The 20,732-nt window shown below is 43.5% G+C and overlaps 1 protein-coding gene across 1 annotated transcript in view; it reads left to right on the top strand.

Annotated features, from left to right (window-relative positions):
- The window catches only part of slc12a5a (solute carrier family 12 member 5a), a gene marked incomplete at its 5' end in the record, with an annotated part of 108,313 nt that overhangs the window by 65,601 nt on the left and 21,980 nt on the right, over nucleotides 1–20,732 (top strand). Inside the window, 9 exons of the mRNA XM_083771078.1 lie at nucleotides 1,039–1,250; nucleotides 7,565–7,735; nucleotides 9,038–9,136; nucleotides 10,928–10,985; nucleotides 11,632–11,806; nucleotides 13,790–13,908; nucleotides 15,349–15,447; nucleotides 16,046–16,165; nucleotides 20,464–20,568. Coding sequence (XP_083627204.1) covers nucleotides 1,039–1,250; nucleotides 7,565–7,735; nucleotides 9,038–9,136; nucleotides 10,928–10,985; nucleotides 11,632–11,806; nucleotides 13,790–13,908; nucleotides 15,349–15,447; nucleotides 16,046–16,165; nucleotides 20,464–20,568 — 1,158 coding nt within the window. The remainder of the gene's footprint in view (nucleotides 1–1,038; nucleotides 1,251–7,564; nucleotides 7,736–9,037; nucleotides 9,137–10,927; nucleotides 10,986–11,631; nucleotides 11,807–13,789; nucleotides 13,909–15,348; nucleotides 15,448–16,045; nucleotides 16,166–20,463; nucleotides 20,569–20,732) is intronic.

Below are 20,732 nucleotides of genomic sequence, written 5' to 3'. Positions count from 1 at the left end.
ACCCAGTGCCCCCCCAGCCAGTGCCCCCCCAGTGTGACACCCTGCACCCAGTGCCCCCCCAGCCAGTGCCCCCCCAGAGTGACACCCTGCACCCAGTGCCCCCCCAGCCAGTGTCCTCCCCAGCCAGTGACCCCCCAGTGTGACACCCTGCACCCAGTGCCCCCCCAGCCAGTGTCCTCCCCAGCCAGTGACCCCCCAGTGTGACACCCTGCACCCAGTGCCCCCCCAGCCAGTGTCCCCCCAGTGTGATGCCCCCCCAGCCAGTGTCCCCCCAGTGTGATGCCCCCCCAGCCAGTGTCCTCCCCAGTGTGATGCCCCCCCTAGTCACTATAGTCACTTCCTAACATTTCATGTCAATATATTTAGTCTTAGTTTAGTCATCATAGCTAAGTTTTCATTTAGTTTCCATTTTAGTTTTTCGTCAGTGAAAAAAGGTAGTCGACGAACATTTTTTTGTCATAGTATTAGTCAATACTGATCCTGCAACTCCCTCTTTCTCCAAAGAAAAGGAGTAGAAACGTACACGGAACTGGCATGTGAAGCTCTTGGGGACACTCGAGCCATATTAAGCCAAATCTTAAGTGATTGTTGTAATAATTCACAGGAGACAATTTTAACGTGGTGTACTTACTCGCCTTTGTATTACCTCTCTATAAAATGTTATGATGTGGAAAATAGATTTGCCAGTCAGACCTGCTCCATTGGAGGGACGGCATAATGATTGATTCGACCTACTTTTGTGCACTCAGGGGTAATTCGTTAATTATTTGGGTACACGTGTGTAGATTCCACAGTGCTGATTGCATCTTGCAATTGCCATCTGGTGGATGAATAGGTGTAATTTTCAGAAACTGTTGCATGGAGGCGTAAAAAGACATACAAGCACTCCTCACAACCCCCCCACACACGTGAAAACTCGTATGTACTGTATGTTGAAGCCTTAAGGTGTGTGCTGCCTCACACACACACACACACACACACACACACACACACACATACACACACACAGAGACATGCCGTGCTCTTTCTCCTCCGCAGCGTGTGCATGCTGGGGAACCGCACGCTGGTGTGGAAGAACTTCAACGTGTGCGCCAAGACCATCGATGTGGGCAACGGAACCGTCACCACCCAGCTGTGGAACATCTTCTGCGACTCGCCCTTCCTGAACGCGACCTGCGACAAGTACTTTGAGCAGAACAACGTGACCCGGATCCAGGGGATCCCCGGGCTCACCAGCGGAATCCTTACAGGTCAGTCGGTCCCGTTCGACTTCTTAGTTAACCCCGCGTCACCATGGGCTTTCCACCGCGGAGCAAAGCCTGGTCTGTGTTACAAAATTGCCGCGCGAACCGGTCTGGAGCAGATATGACATCGCTATACGTCATGTTGTAGTCATTGTTTTGTAGTCCTTGCAGGCAAGGAACCATCATCTGGAACTTCCTTTCCCTCAAAGCGGAAGAATAACAATAAAAGCTCTCGTAGCTATTGAGAGAAATTGGTTTGAGGGAAAAGAAAGTTCCAGATTGATTGATTGATTGATTGATTGATTGTCGAGTCTCACTATACGCCTCTCTCTCAGCCATTATAAAATACCCGGTAACCTGAGACCTCTTGTGGCTAAGTTATTGCTTTATTATACAACAGGTCGTTTTTGCAGGAAGCAATCTGATTAGTTGAAATAGCCATCTAGCCGTGCTTTTAAAACGAGCATGATGGAACGCCTGATCAAAACATAAAGATCACACCCGTGTGAAGTGAGGGGCGCTCTTATCATCCTACATCATCACATTCCGACCAATCACAGTTGGCGTCCTCGCCTTTCTCTCCTCACTTTTTATCCTCGAGTCCAATCCGACTAATAATCGCTTCATTGTGGCGTCCTCAATTTTCCGCCCTCACTTTTTATCCTCAATACGTACATTGCTCAGCTATATGGGGTACACTACACACAAACACACACAGCTGGGCATAGGCCATGCTAGGCTGCTCTTTATTGATTTCTCCTCAGCATTTAATACCATACAGCCCCATGTCTTGGTTGATAAACTGGTTAACTCCTTTGGTGTAGATCCCTGTCTGGTGGGCTGGATTCTTGACTTCTTAACCAACAGATCTCAACGTGTAATACCAAAAATAGATAGCACCATGAGCCATGGAGAACGGTATTTTGCTTCCCTGTATGCCCAGTGTATATTTGTGGAAGTAACAATAAATCTGATTGATTGATTGATTGTGTAAGGGTTAATGAAATACTGTCTAGCTTCCTGACATCTTCTACTGGCTCGCCCCAGGGTTGTGTTTTATCTGCCTTTCTTTACATTCTTTATACCAACGATTGTGTTAGCCATTTCCAAAATAGATTCATCATTAAATACGCTGACGACTCGGTCATCGTCAGCCTGCTTGACAATGATGAGAACTGTCACGGGCAAGTGGTAGACGACTTTCTATCCTGGTGTGACAACGCCTTCTTGCAGCTTAATGTTTCAAAAACAAAAGAGCTATGTATAGATTTTAGACGTTCCCCACAATCCCCCCAGAAGAGTGTTGTCAACGGACAGACTGTAGATATTGTGCCCAGCTACAAGTATCTAAGCACAATTATTGATGACGAACTGAAATTCGACCTAAATACTGATGTGATGCAAAAAAAGGTCAACAACGCCTGTACTGCCTAAGGAAATTGGCTAAGTTCAATGTCGACAAGACTCTGATGAAACTGTTTTACAGTGCCTACATCGACTCCGTCATTTCTTTCTCCATTATCTGTTGGTATGGTAATCTCTGCATCAGAGACAAAAATTCCCTAGGGAGAATTGTAAAAGTGGCCTCAAAAATCATTGGCTCACAAATGAACGGCCTAGACCAGATCTTTAAGAAGCAGGTACTTAACAAAGCCCTGTGTATCCGATCTGATGCTGCTCACCCACTATACGGAGAGTACATCCTTCTCCCATCCGGCCTTCGCTTGCGAGCCCCCTGTGCCACAAAAAACAGGCACAAACATTCCTTTGTCCCGGTCTCTATTCACACACTGAATGCTGCTGTGCGTAGATCGAGGATATAACCTTATGATGAGTGATGGGTATTTTTATCCACCATATGACTAGAAGGACTGTATTAAAATAAAGACTATGATAAATAAGGAAAAGCTTCGATAGCAGAGAGCTCGGAGCTAGAGAGAGCTCCGGAGCAGAGAGCAAAGATGCACCGGAACTCTGGAAATACTTTTAAAAGTAATCCAATTACAATATATACTTAACTTTAGCTTTTACCAGGATACTTTAAGTAAATAGCCAATATGAACAATGTTACTTCAGGAGAATTACCTTATAAATACCAAAATGTTACCTGAGTCCACCCAAGGAGAGACGTCCAATTCAAAGTGAGGTTTTAGTCATTTTTATATTGATTCAGAGAGACAGAACAAGGATTCACAAACAGCATAATTTACGATGAAATACACCCAGACCCCAAAGGGTCTGGTGGGTAAATGGTTTCTCTCTCCATTCTCAAAATGGGAGACAGTACTTATACTCTTTCAGTACAAAATGGAGAATGGTACAAAGTAGACGTGGCAGCATAGAATTCACTCACTGGCCAACCAACAGACCCTAAACCGGAAGAGCACAGAGGTTGGTAATGCATGGCACCCGGCTTTAAAGGATAAATGGTCATGCAGTCTCGGCTATGGCGAGCTGATAAGGGAAGCCCCCGGCCTTCAAGGTCAGTTACATGTAGGGTTCTAGACAGACAGTGCAATAATAATTCTTACTAACTAAACGCCATAAGACAGCGTGAAGTCACTACACAGGGCAACCAGATTAAAAGGTCAAAAGGTCAAAGGGGCCCAGGCCGTAGCGTAACGGTCTGGGCACCGGACTGGTAATCCAGTCGCAGTGTGCCGCGGGTTCGACTCCCGGACCCGACACGGCCTTTACTGCATGTCATCCCCCCATCTCTCTCCCGTTTCCTGTCAGCCTACTGTCTGTCCCTTCAAAAATCAATAAAAAAAAGGCGTAAGCCGCAAAAAAAAAAAAAAAAAAAAAAAAAAAAGGTCAAAGGACCATTCACCCACAAAATATACAAAATTACCTATCAATGAGCACTTTTACTTTTTACTGTATTATCTTGTGCCTATGTCTATGCACACGCACTTTTATGACCTATCGCATAGCACTTTAAACGCCTGCACTTTAATGGTTGTGTGCACCTTTTACTCTGGTATCCGCTATGTGAACTGTTTGTTGTCTGTACTGTTTCATTCATTGTTTAATGTACTGTCTATGCTAGCTGCAACCCAATTTGCCCTTTGGGGACACTAAATAAACTTGAACCTTGAACCTTGAAACACACACAGCTGGGCATAGGAGGGGCTAGCGCCCCTCAAAAGTCCCGCTGCTCTCCCAGAGCAGAGCACGCTGGGTTGCTATAGACTAGCAATTTTCTTGGAATAATGAAATTGAGTGGTGAAGCTGAGCGGTGATAACACTAGCATCTCTGAAGTAAAATCTGCAAAATTAGCATGTGCTTAAATTCACATTTAAAATGGATAGAATGGTGATGGATGATGAAGATGGTCATGGAAGGGGAACCTTCTGAACGCTTCGTGGGCCAAAGATAATCAACTTCAAAATAATAAAAGAAATTGTCAAAATGACCTCTCAGACATGCTAGTGTTTTAAGGGTATACTGTGTACTGTATGTTGTATAATCGCCAATAACTGTACTTGGTCCTAATAATTAACTGTTGCACAATCGCAATATTACACTCGAGGTTGTGCTTTGGCGTCATTAAGGCGTTAATGACGGTACACCCTCTGGTGTAATATTGCTTAAGCATACAGTAGACTCACAGTAATCATGCTATTGTCAGTTCCTCTCAACGCCTGGTAGGATAACAGGCCCATTAACTCTCACTGCCGAGCGCACAGTCAGCAAAACAGCCTTAGTAATACACAGAATCAATCAAAAACAATTATCCAAAACAGATGTTTTAGTCTTGATATTTCCGTATCACCTTACTTTGACATAATGTAACTCTCTGAATCATTCACCCCCTACTGCGTAATGCATGCATCGCCGTATGTTGGGTTAATGGACCGCAAATGGCAGATCTAACAAGCACACAGAACATTACATCTGCGACGCATTGTCGCCACCACACGGCAAAGTATAAAAACAGGCTTAAAGGTCCCTGCACACTGCTGCGTTCTTCGGGGTTTTTTAGCAGCGTTTTTCTGCTGTTTTTTCCGAAAAACACTTAGAATGCGCCAGAGGTTTAAAAAAAAAATGGCGCTAGAGTTTGTTTGTTTGTTTGTTTATTTTCACATACAAAAATATTTCGGAAATGATAAAGGTCAATAACAATTGTGATGGAGAAAGCCTAAAAACCTTCCAGGGGCTTGCCAAGTGGCTTCTCCAGGCATGTTTATACATTCAAAGTGGTTTTTGTTTGTTTAAAGAAAAAAAACAATTATATTGAACATGCAGATCTTAAACATTAGAATACAGATAAAATGCAGGGACAGTGAAAGGACCTGAAAGGACCTGAGAGACAAGGCAAGAAGGGCATTCTATGCCATCAAAAGAAACATCAAAATAGACATCCCAATTAAAACATGGCTTAAAATACTGGACTCTGTGATAGAACCAATTTCCCTCTATGGTTGCGAGATCTGGGGACCATTAGCAAACCATGACCTTGAAAAATGGGATAAACACCAAACCGAGACCCTACACACAGAATTCTGCAAATCCATTCTCCGTACCCAGCGAAAAACACCAAATAATGCATGCAGGGCAGAATTAGGACGATACCCACTCATAATCAAAATAAAAAAGAGAGCACTTAAGTTCTACAACCACCTAAAAGAAAGTGACCTAGATGCACTCCATAACAAGGCACTCACACACAGTGAAAATCTAGAGAGATGCCCCCTCAGCCAGCTGGCCCTGGAACTCCGGGCACAAACACAAACAGAGCCACGAGATAGAAAACCCATTGGACTAAACCAAATTATAAAACAGCAAAAGGAAAACTATCTGACACACTGGAAAGTGGCAACACAAAAGCAGAGTAAACTAGAATGCTATCTGGCCCTAAACAGAGAATACACAGTGGCAGAATACCTGAGCACTGTGACCGACCCAAAACAAAGAAAAATCTTAACTAGGTACAGACTCAGTGAGCACAGTCTCGCGATCGAGAAAGGCCGTCATAGGCAGACCTGTATCCCGAGAGAAGACAGACTATGCACCCACTGCACACTAAATGAAGTGGAAACCGAGCTACACTTCCTAACCATCTGTCCATTGTACCAAGACATCAGAGACACATACTTCCCACAGATTACAACCACACACGGAGATTTTGAAAACATGACCAATGACAAAAAACTCCCATATCTGCTGGGCGAAGTACAACAATGTGCAAACACAGCAGCAAGATTTGTGAGTTGCTGTGATAGGAGAAGGATATCAAATGGAACACAACCACCGTAAAGACTAATCATTGTGTATATGCCTGCACTATACCTGCATCGAGTGATCTTGAACATAGAAGTTGATCTATTGAAGAATCTGACAAAGTACATAATTTTTGTTTTTGTTTTGATTGTATTGCTGTATTGTTGTACTGTTCTTTCTGCTTTGGCAATGTAAACGTATGTTTTCTCATGCCAATAAAGCCCTTTGAATTGAATTGAATTGAATTGAAAGGACGGAAATGTACTATATAACAAGAAAAAAGGAAAAAAAATCACAATAGACAGAAGTCAGACAATAAAACCGCTATAGGAGAACATTGAGTACACAGACCGTATGGGAAGTACTTGGTGGTTAGGAGAAGTGATTTTAGAACCTTCTTGAATTGATGAAAAGACAATTGCCATAGATGCTAAAGGTAGGGAGTTCCATATTTTAGACCCTCTGAAGCCTATATTAAATTGAGATTGAGACGTACGGGCATTTGGAGGTCTGAGGTGATTTGAGCTACGTGTTGGATAATCATGAACCTGAGAATTATAACAAAATAGATTATGGAAAAAGGTGGGAATTAGGGTTTTACCCAGTGAGCCATGAACAAATAGACCAATTTGAAGATGGTTCACTTGGGACACCTAATCGACATAAAGCCAATAAAGCCTGAGAAGAATGTCTTGGATGTACACAACTTATTGTTCTCACAGCTCGTTTCTGAAGACGGTATAATGGCTCAAGTTTGGTCTGATGAGTACTAGCCCAGACTATATTACAGTAATTAATATTCGGATAAATCATAGAATAATATAACATAGTGGCTACCTCAGAGCTGATCAAATGACGGATTTTACGTAAGATACCAATACTCTTAGCAATTTTTGTAGATATAGACATAATATGTGATTTCCAGGATAATGATTCATCAAGCATAATGCCAAGGAATCGTGTGGAGCACACATTACAGTAGTTATGGGGATAGTATCAATATATATTTTAGAGGATTTGTCCACGGCCAAAATTGTGTTCATTCTTCCCCTTGGTTCTCTCGACTATCTCTAATATGCCTATCTCCAATACCCAGATAACCTGTTTGGAACCTACTACGAGAAAGGTGACCTTATTGCCAAGAAAGACCCGTCCATGTCCGTGGAGGGAGCGGACGAGCCCCTGACCAACTCCAACCGCTACGTCCTGGCCGACATCACCAGCTTCTTCACGCTGCTGGTCGGCATCTACTTCCCGTCCGTCACAGGTATAGCCTGCTATATAGAGCCCATTCTGAACGGGTGTTTTAGGCGTTTATGCTATGCTTTAGCTATTGAAAAACAGCAGATCTATACAAGCTCATAGCGCGGGCTTGTATAGTTCTGCCATTTTTTAAAAATCTTGAAAATGTGGCTCAAATCTTTGAATGTATACTTTCGGAGCGAACGTTTTTGTTTTAAACTCAAGTCTTTGCTTCTGAGAGGTTCCTGGAACAACATATTTTCAGATGGGGGGGTCGGCGGCCAATTACATATAATCTTGGTGATCCTTGACATGAAAATGTTTGAGAACCACTCATATAGAAACATAGGGTATTTCGGAAAACATTTGAAGAAGACATTTGTTAAATTTCGACGTCAGGCCTAAATGGGTTAGACTATACTGTTGATCTTGACAGTACAATTTAGATTTTACTTTTAGTCATAGTCTCTTGAATAGTTTTAGTCACATTTTAGTCACCTGGAATGTTTTAGTGTTAGTCTGGTTTTAAATCTACAGTTGATTTAGTCGACTACAATGTATTGTAATGTACAAAACACTTGCCGAAAATAGCCGATCTACAAGCTCACAATGCGTCTGTAACATTATGAAGTACATCTCAGTGACATCACAAAGATGTACTTCATAATGTTACAGACCTCCAGTTCTAGGCAACACAGAATGGGGGGGGGGGGATTTTTTATTATTATTTCCACACAACAACTCTAAGGTATATTAATGACATAGTAAAATGAGTGGTATTCCCCTTTTTGGGCGGAAACCCCTTTTGGTGTTGGCATTATGTTATGCTTTAGCTATTGAAAAATAGCAGATCTACAAGCTCATAGCGCGCCACCGAGTGGCGCGCTACGAGCTTGTAGATCTGCTATTTTTGAAAAATCGACTGACGTATAGAAACATAGCTTTTTTAGAAAACTGTCAGGATGTAGAAGACATTTTTAGAATCTGATCTCAGGTCAAAATGGGTTAAGTTTCATGCTATACCAGGACCAAGGACTGATACAGAGATCTCCAGATATGGGCATATTATGGATATGCATATCAGTTGGATCGCCGCGTTGCAATGTGGGAGGGTTGTGTAGCAGCGGTCCCAACTCTAGATCTAACCCCAAACCGAACCTCTCAGTCTCCCCCCTTTCTATAGTGGTGTGCTGACCTCTCCTATTCCTGTCCTGTCTTTCTTTCCCTCTGCCTATATATCCACCTGTCTGTCTCTCCTCTGTCTCTCTTTCTTTCCCTCTGCCTATATATCCACCTGTCTGTCTCTCCGCTGTCTCTCTCTGCTCAGGCATCATGGCTGGTTCCAACCGCTCAGGGGACCTGCGCGATGCCCAGAAGTCCATCCCCATTGGGACTATTGCAGCCATCACCACCACCTCCATTGTCTGTATCCTATACTCACGACTGACTGCGCTGTACACAGTGGCGTGCACAGATAGACACTAGGGGGTGCTGGAGCACCCCCTGCCCTTTTGGCTATGTGCTCTTAAAAAAAGAAAAAAAAAAAAAACGTTTTTTTTTTTTTTCTTAATTTGTAGTGTGTGGACAATGGTGACATTGATCAAATCTTCGATTTAAAAAAAATAGCAGACCTACAAGCTCGTAGCGCGCCACTCGGTGGCGCGCTATGAGCTTGTTATTTTATGAGCTTGCTATTTTTCAATAGCTAAAGCACCAAAATGGGTTCCTGCCCCAAAATGCGCTGCACAAGGTGCCCTTTTTTTCACTTGAGCACCTGCCCCTCTAAATGTCTGTGCACGCCACTGGTCGTTTACAAATAGTACTAAACAAGGTGTTGTATAAATATGATGATTTTGGCCGTACACGGGTCAATACACCACGAATAAGGTAAATTGCAAAACAAGTAATGTTTTGTGCTTTAGCAACGCATTTGCATTTATACATCTATCTATTTTTGACTCGATAAAGCAGCTTTCTATCACAGTGACAGGGTTGTTCCCTATAAGAACAATTGATCCCTAATAAAGCCTTGGATCAGTGACAAGAAAATAAGACACAAAACAAGACACCCACCCTTTGAAAAAAAGAAAAGAGAAGCTTAAAGCTGTCTAATTTACACTGTTGTATAACAGCACCGCTCTCTGTAAAAAAAGCCACATAAGCAAAAGTCAATGTCAAAAATAACAAAACAGCGATATATCGAATATGCATAAGGTATTTAGTTGTTGAATGTTATAGCAAAAGGCCGATGCACACCTCACAAGGCTGGTTACAGGTGCGCAGGGCAATGGAGCATATAATGAAAAGGAGCATCTTTGAAAGACAAAGAGGAGGTCCCGCAGACTGTCAGACACTTGCCTATAGACCTTCATCAGAACAGACAATCGTCTGTCCTGTCCTGTCCTGTCTGTCTGTCCCGGTGAACGTCTAAGCGCCCGAAACGTCGACCAAAATAGTGTCTGGCAGCGTGCGGGACCTCTTTGTCTTTCAAAGATACCCTTCTCAATGTACTATCGAATGAAATAAAAGTCACACTCATGTGAAGTGACCCCTCACTTCACACGAGTGTGACTTTTATTTTATTATAGCCATGTGGCTGCCGCCTGATGGCGCAAGGTTCAACTTTATTGTCAGCAATACCAGTCACAGAGTAAAAGGCACGTGAAATGCATTGTGCGTCAAAAACCCATACAAACAGCTACAGTCTAGTGTCAAGTAATCCATGTTAAAACTAAGTCCGTCTCAAGTAAGAGACTTTAAAGTAAGAGCAAATTTTTCAATACCAAAATGGGTTCCCGCTCCACTCCGCTTTTCACTTGAGCACCTGCCCCTCTAAATGTCTGCACGCCACTGGGTCCAGTCCTACATAAAGGGAATTGCAGTAATCTAACCTTGCTTGTAGTGATGAAGGCATGAATTACCCTTTCCAGATTGAATGGGGAGAGGTAGGCCTTGGTTCTTGACAGGAGCTGGAGCTGACAAAAGCTGGCTTTAACTACGGGAGCTGATCTGTTTGTCGAATTTAAGGTTGCTATCGAAGGTTACACCAAGGTTTTTCTTTTACAGATAAACGTAGGTTGGCACTGAGGGGGCCCTGGGAAGTGATGGGAAGTGAGTTATGGCCCGAAGATGACGTGTTCTGTTTTGCTTTCATTGAGGGTCAAAAAAGTATTGTTCATCCACCATTTGATTCATTTCCTGATCTGGAACTCCTAAGACATGTCCAGTGTGGTCATGTTTGGTGCCTGCATCGACGGAGTGGTTCTCAGAGACAAGTAAGTCTGTTAGCGCATGTCTACCTACATTCAGACCACCACCACTAGCTCTGTTCCTAAGTGTTTTTTCAGCTGAAGTATCAATTATCAATCAGAACATTGTTGTGCTCCACTTTTATTTCTTTCGAGGGACCTTTGTTGAATAATAGTGACATGAACACCTGTAATAATTTGTCCCACAGGTGTGTATTAAGGTAATAATAATAATAATAATAATAACTTTATTTGTATAGCAATTTTTTTTAAACAAGTTTACATACAATGCATAAACAGGCAATTCAAATCAACAATGGAAATTAATAAAATACAAAAATGTACACCATCTTTCCCCTTTTCCCTCCAGTTGGAATTTGCATTGATTGAATACATGTATTAACAGTTAGCAAAAAAGAAAAGAAAAGAAAGGCACAGGAAAGTTCAGTTAAATACGAGGTCTGAATCGCAGCCACCTGCACGTGCTCTTTTAAAGCGGTCGCGACGTAGAGCCATTCAGAGAAATGGGAAAGGATATTAAATCTCTCTCGCGGGGAATCCACGATAAGAGTCGTGAGTTGCAATATGAGCATGCCTATATAAATGTTCCCGGATAGTTCCTATATATAACCGCTCGGCCTCGCCGTCTCCTCTCTCTCTCTCTCTGCCTCAGGTTCGGAGAGGGCGTTCAAGGGAACCTGGTGATCGGCACGTTGGCGTGGCCGTCGCCGTGGGTCATCGTGATCGGCTCCTTCTTCTCCACCTGCGGCGCGGGCCTCCAGAGCCTGACGGGCGCCCCTCGACTGATGCAGGCCATCGCCAAGGACGGCATCGTGCCGGCCCTACGGGTCAGTCTGCGTGTATACTATAGCCTGCGGGCAGTGTTGTTTTTGGCAGCAAATTTCTATTTTAGTTTTAGTCATAGTCTCTTGAATAGTTTTCATTTAGTTTTAGTCACATTTTAGTCACCCGGAATGTTTTATTGTTAGTCTAGTTTTAGTCGACTAAATGTCATAAGATTTTAGTCGACTAAATCTACAGGTGATTTAGTCGACTAAAATGTATTTTAGTGGGCCTTGATGCCGTCGTAATGACTGATTTGACACTTGCTGAAAATAGCCGATCTACAAGCTCACAACGCGTCGCAGCGCGACGCGTTGTGGGCTTGTAGATCTGCTATTTTCAGCATGCAACCAAGTGTAAAATGACTTCTACTGGATCTCTTGTCCACTAGTCCCTTCCTAACATTTTAGTCTAGTTTTTATCTGTTGACGAAATTGTCAATACATTTAGTCTTATAGTTTTAGTCATCATAGCTTAGTTTTCATTTAGTTTCCATTGAGTTTTCGTCAGTGAAAATAGGTAGTCGATGAAAACAACACTGCCTGTAGGCCCAGCCTGTACGTGTGCTTTCTGGTCCAGAGGGTTTGGAACGGACATAAAAGCCTGGCTGTTTGTTCAGCGTCACCCTCAACACTCCACTGCTCCTTTTGTCCTGCTGTCAGGACACCATGCGACGACACTCGTACTCCTTCCTGATCCTATCCGTCGTTGTTACTCCCAGAGAGAACCTCGACATTTTAGCCTCAGCTATACCTCCAGATCGGCTCCCTGTCTTTTCCTCAGTTGCCGACTGTCTCTAAACCATACAACACATAGCTGGTCTCACCCCTGCCTTTCATTCTGTCTCTAAACCATACAACACATAGCTGGTCTCACCACCGCCGTGTACACCTTTGCCTTTCATTCTTTGCTGATGCTTTCCCGTCATCACACGTCACTTTTCTCCACCCATTCCAACTGGCCCGCACTCGTTTCTTCACCTCTTTTCCACACTCGAGCACTGCTCTGAAATGTTGAACCTATAAGCACTTAAAAGTACTCCACTTTTCACGTCTGCTACCTGTAACCTCACTTGTTCCACGTGGGTTCCTCTCATTCACACGCATGTATATTCTCGGCTCTAACCTTCATCCCGCTCTTTTCCAGGGCATATCTCCACCTTTTTAGATTTTCCTCTGCTCTCACTACAATGTCATCTGCAAACACCCCCCCCAAAAACCATTTTTTCCGTTTTTTTTTGTACAGTGTACACTGTACAGTATAGTATGTTGACCATGGTGACATTGATCAATTATTGATAAAAAAAAAGCTTCTAATATATTTTTTAGGCCCCAAAATCTATAAATCTCACACTGTTAAAGATATATTCAGTGATTTCACTTAATTCAAATATCACTTATTTTTTTGTTTAGTTGTGATAATCCTCCCTACTATAGCGTGTGCTGGCCATATAAGGAGTTCCTCCCTGTCCCCAGTTAACCCCTGGGGGTCAAAAACCGTAGGTTTCGTTTTTGGCTCTCTATCCTGATTGGACGAAAGGCTGGGTCCCACAGCCAAAAACGAAACCTAAGGTTTTTTTAGTGAAATCACTGAATATACCTTTAAGGCAACCGGACCGGTTCCATGACGCGCTGCACAAGGTGCCCTTTTTTCCCTTGAGCACCTGCCCCTCTAAAATGTCTGTGCAGGCCACTGCCCATAGCACACCTCACCCCACTGTCTCACAACTTCCATACATGTCCCGCACCACTCTAGCATATACTTCTCCGTCACTCCAGACCACATAGTTCCACTCTCGGCACCCTTATCATAATGCTTTCTCCAGATCTACAAAGACTACAATGCAGCTCCCTCTCTGACCTTCTCTGTCGACATCCTCAAAGCAAAGATATTGCATCTGTAGTATACTCTTCCTTTGGCATGCAATAAAAATAACAATAATAATAATAACAATGAAACTATAAAATGACAGTGTTGTCTTATCCCAGATCTTTGGCCATGGAAAGGCCAACGGGGAGCCCACTTGGTCTCTGCTGCTGACGGCCTGCATCTGTGAGATTGGCATCATCATCGCCTCCCTGGACGCGGTGGCCCCCATCCTCTCCATGTGAGCACTGAATTATCTCTCTATGGTATTTCTACTTTAGTGTTATCTATACCGCTATTGAAGGTATATTCAGTGATTTCACTCAAAAACCCTTAGGTTTCGTTTTTGGCTGGGACCCAAAGCCTTTCGTCCAATCAGGATAGAGAGTCAAAAACGAAACCTAAGATTTTTTGACCCCCAGGGGTTAACTGGGGACAGGGAGGAACTCCTTATGGTCAGCACACTCTATAGTAGAGAGGATTATCACAACAAAACAAAAAAAATAAGTGATATTTGAATTAAGTGAAATCACTGAATATACCTTTAACAAACCCAACAGTGCGGGGCAATTGTAAGACATTAGTGTTTAAATAAGCCAGGATACTTTTCCGTCTAGATAAAAAAACATTTATTGCAGCGATATTGCGTTGCAATCTGGTGGGTGAGGCTCTGCTCTTGTGACGCTGCAGGCTGATCTGTGTGAGCCTGACACGGACACTATATGACCACCGGGGGGGTCATTAAAATGGACATTCTGACCTGAGATCAGATTCTATAAATGTCTTCTAGCCTACATCCTGACAGTTTTCTGAAAAAGCTATGTTTCTATGACAGTCGTTCTTCGATTTATATATACAAAAATAGCAGACCTACAAGCTCGTAGCACGCCACTCGGTGGCGCGCTACGAGCTTGTAGATCTGCTATTTTTCAATAGCTAAAGCATAGCATGATGCTAACACCAAAAGGTGTTCCCGCCCCAAAATGGGTTAAAATCTGCAAGGATGCAGTAATCACACTATCACACAACCGCTTTTGCTATAAGGTTATACATTGTGAACAACACATCTGAATTGAAACCGTATAGAAATCAACATAAAAAAAAAAAACCTGGCTGTTGCCACTGCTAAACGGCTAAGATTCCTGCGCTTTCTGTGCGATGTTTAATCTGTAAGGTTAAACAGGTTCATATTAACCATGAAAGCATCATTATTTGAAAACCCCTCCTATATCCAGCTTTTGGTGTCTGTTCACAAACTTTGCCCTACACAAACATTCAATTCCCATTGGCAATGAATGGAGAATGTTATGTCATATATAGTGTCTGAGCAAATAGACTCTGGACCCCGGGAACCCCTTTTGGTGTTGCATTATGTTATGCTTTAGCTATTGAAAAATAGCAGATCTACAAGCTCATAGCGCGCCACCGAGTGCCGCGCTACGAGCTTGTAGGTCTGCTTTTTTTGGAAGAATCGTGAAAAGTGACATGAAAGTGTTTCTGACATAGAAAAACTGCTTTTTTCAAGAAAACAGGATTTAGAAGACATTTGCAGAATCGTTCCCAGGTCAAAATGGGTTAAGGTTGTGTTAAGCCTGACTTGACATGCATCATGTTCTCAGTGGAAAATAAGCTCTAGTGACACTAAAGACTGTTGTGTGTTTGGTTGTGTGTTGCCCTACAGGTTCTTCCTGATGTGCTACATGTTCGTGAACCTGGCCTGTGCCTTGCAGACCCTGCTGAGGACTCCCAACTGGAGACCCCGCTTCAAGTTCTACCACTGGTCTGTTCAACAGCCAATTAAAACACTCCAAACCCTATATAGCGTTCCCCATTCTGCGGTCAACACCCTATCGAAAAATGGCGATCCACAAACTCTGTGCAAGCTTGTTCTGTCTGACTATTTTCGCTGAAGGTATTTAAGTGTGAAGCGAAATAGGAGGGAGGCCTGCTAGTCTCTATAGCGCCCTTTGGGAATCGTGTCAACTAAGTATGGGGTTTAATTGGTGTTGTCAAAACCCGAATGGCAAACATAATAATAATACTACTTTTTTTTAATCCACTACAATTATTAGAAAAATGTGATTGATACGTTACTTGTATTATTATTATTAAAAAACATACATTAACCACTTCAGCTCAATATAAACCTTGGCTATTTGAAATGAAAACATGTGAGTACTTTTTCCCCACCACTGCTAATGAGTCTGTCTGTCTGTCTGTCTGTCTGTCTGTCTGTCTGTCTGTCTGTCTGTCTGTCTGTCTGTCTGTCTGTCTGTCTGTCTGTCTGTCTGTCTGTCTGTCTGTCTGTCTGTCTGTCTGTCTGTCTGTCTGTCTGTCTGTCTGTCTGTCTGTCTGTCTGTCTGTCTGTCTGTCTGCAGGACTCTGTCCTTCCTGGGGATGAGTCTGTGTCTCACGCTGATGTTCATCTGCTCATGGTACTACGCCATCGTCGCCATGGTGATCGCCGGCTCTATCTACAAGTATATCGAGTTCGCAGGGTGAGTGGAGCGCTATGCCCGTGGGAGAGATTGGATAAGCTGGCTGGCTGTGCACACACACACACACACACACACACACACACACACACACACACACACACACACACACACACACACACACGTGTGTGTGTGTGTGTGTGTGTGTTTGAGTTTGGAACTTTGAAAACCCACACCATCCATCAGTCCAGTGCAGGCGGTTAAAGGAGACAATTTGTTTGCGGTTTCCCACTGCTCGTTTGGGTTGTTGTATTTTCCTGTCATGGCAGGTTATGGATGTTATGGATTTTTACGCAGGCCACCTTGACAGAAGAAGAAGAAGAAGAAGAAGAAAGGTGATTGAAAAAAGATTGCAGCATTTTAGCACGTGCCGTCTCTGTCGGGTGGAAACCTTGTATGTCCAAGACAGTTACTTTTCACTAAATGGGGAAAATAATTTACGAGAGAGACTTGGAGTAGAGACACTGCTTCTTTTTGCGTGGATAGGAGCCAGCTTAGGTGGTTCAGGCTCGGATGCCTCTGGAGCATCTCCATAGGGGAGGTCCTCGCTGCACGTCCCACTGGGAGGAGACCCCCGGGGGGGCCGACCACGGACCAGATGGGGGGATTACATCTCCACACTGGGCCTGGGAACGCCTCGGGATCCCCCCAGGAGGAAGTCACTAATGTTGCTTTGGAGAGGGAAGTATGGGGCTCTCTGCTGGAACTGTATGCCCCCGCAACCCGACTCGGGATAAGCGGTTGAAGATGGATGGATGGTGTTCCAATGGATGTGATATTATTTAGTCACAAGCTCTCTTAGTTCAGTATTTACAGCACACGTGCTGAAAAAAACCCCCCCAAACATTAAAAGTTAAAAAGGTTTCGCCCGACAGCGACGATATAATATAATGTATTTTCAACATCTTTGTAGTGTAAAATGCCTTGTTGGGACGTTGAGCAGCAGAGCCATGTAAAAGACGTCTAAACATTCAATCAGCGTTTCAATGAGCAGGCGTTTGGCAGGAGACATCATGTTGACACATGCTGTTATGCACTGCTGGCTCTGGATGATGGGACGTGTGCCACATACTGACAGACCTACATGTAATGTTAATACACATACATGCAACTCATTTGCTCTCTCTCTCTCTCTCTCTCTCTCTCTCTCTCTCTCTCTCTCTCTCTGCTCCCTCCCTCTCTTTCTACTGCGTTATGTAATACATCGCCACAGCTTTTTTTCTCCCACATGAATGCCCTATTTCAGTGGTTCTCATTCATATTCAAAGAATTGCCGGTATTGTCAGTATCGTGGTTAGTATCGTGGTCAGTATCATATCAGTATCATGGTCAGTATCATGGTCAGTATCATGTCAGTATCATGGTCAGTATCATGGTCAGTATCATATCAGTATCATGGTCAGTATCATGGTCAGTATCATGGTCAGTATCATGGTCAGTATCATGTCAGTATCATGGTCAGTATCATGGTCAGTATCATGGTCAGTATCATGGTCAGTATCATGGTCAGTATCATGGTCAGTATCATGTCAGTATCATGGTCAGTATCATGGTCAGTATCATGGTCAGTATCATGGTCAGTATCATGGTTAGTATCATGGTCAGTATCATGGTCAGTATCATGGTCAGTATCATGGTTAGTATCATGGTCAGTATCGTGGTCAGTATCATGGTCAGTATCATGGTTAGTATCATGGTCAGTATCGTGGTTAGTATCATGGTTAGTATCATGGTCAGTATCATGGTCAGTATCATGGTCAGTATCGTGGTTAGTATCATGGTCAGTATCGTGGTTAGTATCATGGTCAGTATCATGGTCAGTATCATGGTCAGTATCATGGTTAGTATCATGGTTAGTATCATGGTCAGTATCGTGGTTAGTATCGTGGTCAGTATCGTGGTCAGTATCATATCAGTATCATGGTCAGTATCATGGTCAGTATCATGGTCAGTATCATATCAGTATCATGGTCAGTATCATGGTCAGTATCATATCAGTATCATGGTCAGTATCATGGTCAGTATCATATCAGTATCATGGTCAGTATCATGGTCAGTATCATGTCAGTATCATGGTCAGTATCATGGTCAGTATCATGGTCAGTATCATGGTCAGTATCATGGTCAGTATCATGTCAGTATCATGGTCAGTATCATGTCAGTATCATGTCAGTATCATGTCAGTATCATGGTCAGTATCATGTCAGTATCATGGTCAGTATCATGGTCAGTATCATGTCAGTATCATGGTCAGTATCATGGTCAGTATCATGGTCAGTATCATGGTCAGTATCATGTCAGTATCATGGTCAGTATCATGTCAGTATCATGGTCAGTATCATGGTCAGTATCATGGTCAGTATCATGGTCAGTATCATGGTTAGTATTGTGGTCAGTAGCATGGTCAGTATCATGTCAGTATCATGGTCAGTATCATGGTTAGTATCGTGGTCAGTAGCATGGTCAGTATCATGGTCAGTGTCATGGTCAGTATCATGGTCAGTGTCATGTCAGTATCATGGTGAGTATCATGGTCAGTATCATGGTCAGTATCATGGTCAGTGTCATGTCAGTATCATGGTCAGTATCATGGTCAGTGTCATGTCAGTATCATGTCAGTATCATGGTCAGTATTATGGTCAGTGTCATGTCAGTATCATGGTCAGTATCATGGTCAGTGTCATGGTCAGTGTCATGTCAGTATCATGGTCAGTATCATGGTCAGTGTCATGTCAGTATCATGGTCAGTGTCATGTCAGTATCATGGTCAGTATCATGTCAGTATCATGGTCAGTGTCATGTCAGTATCATGGTCAGTATCATGTCAGTATCATGGTCAGTGTCATGTCAGTATCATGGTCAGTATCATGTCAGTATCATGGTCAGTGTCATGTCAGTATCATGGTCAGTATCATGGTCAGTGTCATGTCAGTATCATGTCAGTATCATGGTCAGTATTATGGTCAGTGTCATGTCAGTATCATGGTCAGTATCATGGTCAGTGTCATGGTCAGTGTCATGTCAGTATCATGGTCAGTATCATGGTCAGTGTCATGTCAGTATCATGGTCAGTGTCATGTCAGTATCATGGTCAGTATCATGTCAGTATCATGGTCAGTGTCATGTCAGTATCATGGTCAGTATCATGTCAGTATCATGGTCAGTGTCATGTCAGTATCATGGTCAGTATCATGTCAGTATCATGGTCAGTGTCAGTATCATGTCAGTATCATGGTCAGTGTCATGTCAGTATCATGTCAGTATCATGGTCAGTATCATGGTCAGTGTCATGTCAGTATCATGGTCAGTGTCATGTCAGTATCATGGTCAGTGTCATGTCAGTATCATGGTCAGTGTCATGTCAGTATCATGGTCAGTATCATGTCACTGTTTGAATAGAAAAATGAGTGTGGTTGGGTGGTGTTCTACTGTGTTAGTGGTTGGGTGGTGTTACAGCGGTTGGGTGCTGTTGTTCGACCAAATGGTAAATAGTGCATTCATATAGCGCCTTTATCCAAGGCGCTTTACATAGATTGTGCATTACATTCACCCATTCATGCACACATTATTTCACCGATGGCGGCGGAAGCCATGCAAGGCACCCAACCAGCACATCAGGAGCAATTAGGCCGCGGTTCAGTGTCTTGCTCAAGGACACTTCGACACTAACTCTGGGGGAGCCCCGGGTTCGAGCTGGCAACCTTGCGGTTTCCATCCAGCCACTCTACCCAGGGGCGGCCTTAGGAATCTGGAGGCCCGTTTCAAGACCAAATAGGAGGCCCCCATATACCTATGACATAATTATTTATTTTGTTGATACAGCCGTGTTGATACAAATAGTTTTGACTGTTCAATATCACACGCAGCCATTACTCTCGACAATTAGCAACAACAACACCTCTCCTCATCCTGTCGTCCCTTCACAATTAAAGTGTCTCCCCTTTACCTCCCAAAGCTGCACATTTTACCCAGGTTTATTAACATAAAATAGGTGTAACTTAAACATTGTGGGAGAGAGCAAGGCAGTGAGTGAGCGAGATAGAGAGGGCCAAGAGTTGCGGCGTTTGACTGACGCCTGACGTTGCAGTTGGAGCTTGGACGCCCCCCCTGAGGGTGGAGGCCCGTTTCAATTGAAACTGGTGAAACATACTGTAGCTATAAAGGCCTCCTATGACTCTACCACTGAGCCACCGCCGCCCCAGTGGTTGGGTGGTGTTGTGCTGTGTTACAGGGGTTAGGTGGTGCTAACAGTGGTCGGGTGGTGCTAACGGTGGTCGCGGTGCTGCTGTGCTGTGTTACAGGGCAGAGAAAGAGTGGGGCGATGGCATACGAGGGCTGTCCCTCAGCGCTGCACGCTTCGCCCTCATGAGGCTGGATGAAGAGCCACCACACACCAAGAACTGGAGGTATGATGAAGGACACACACACACACTCGCACTCACACTCTTTACTTACTTTGAGGATTTTATTATGATGAATGCCATTTATCCCATTCTGACCCGAGATCAGATTCTTAAAATTTAGATTTTTCAAAAATAGCAGACCTACAAGCTCATAGCGCGCCACTGGG

Source organism: Protomyctophum parallelum (genome assembly GCF_964188405.1).
Source record: "Protomyctophum parallelum genome assembly, chromosome: 8".
In the NCBI taxonomy this organism is placed as follows: Eukaryota; Metazoa; Chordata; class Actinopteri; order Myctophiformes; family Myctophidae; genus Protomyctophum; species Protomyctophum parallelum.
The sequence above is the reverse complement of the archived record's forward strand: the minus strand, read 5'-3'. Positions and strand labels throughout refer to the sequence as shown.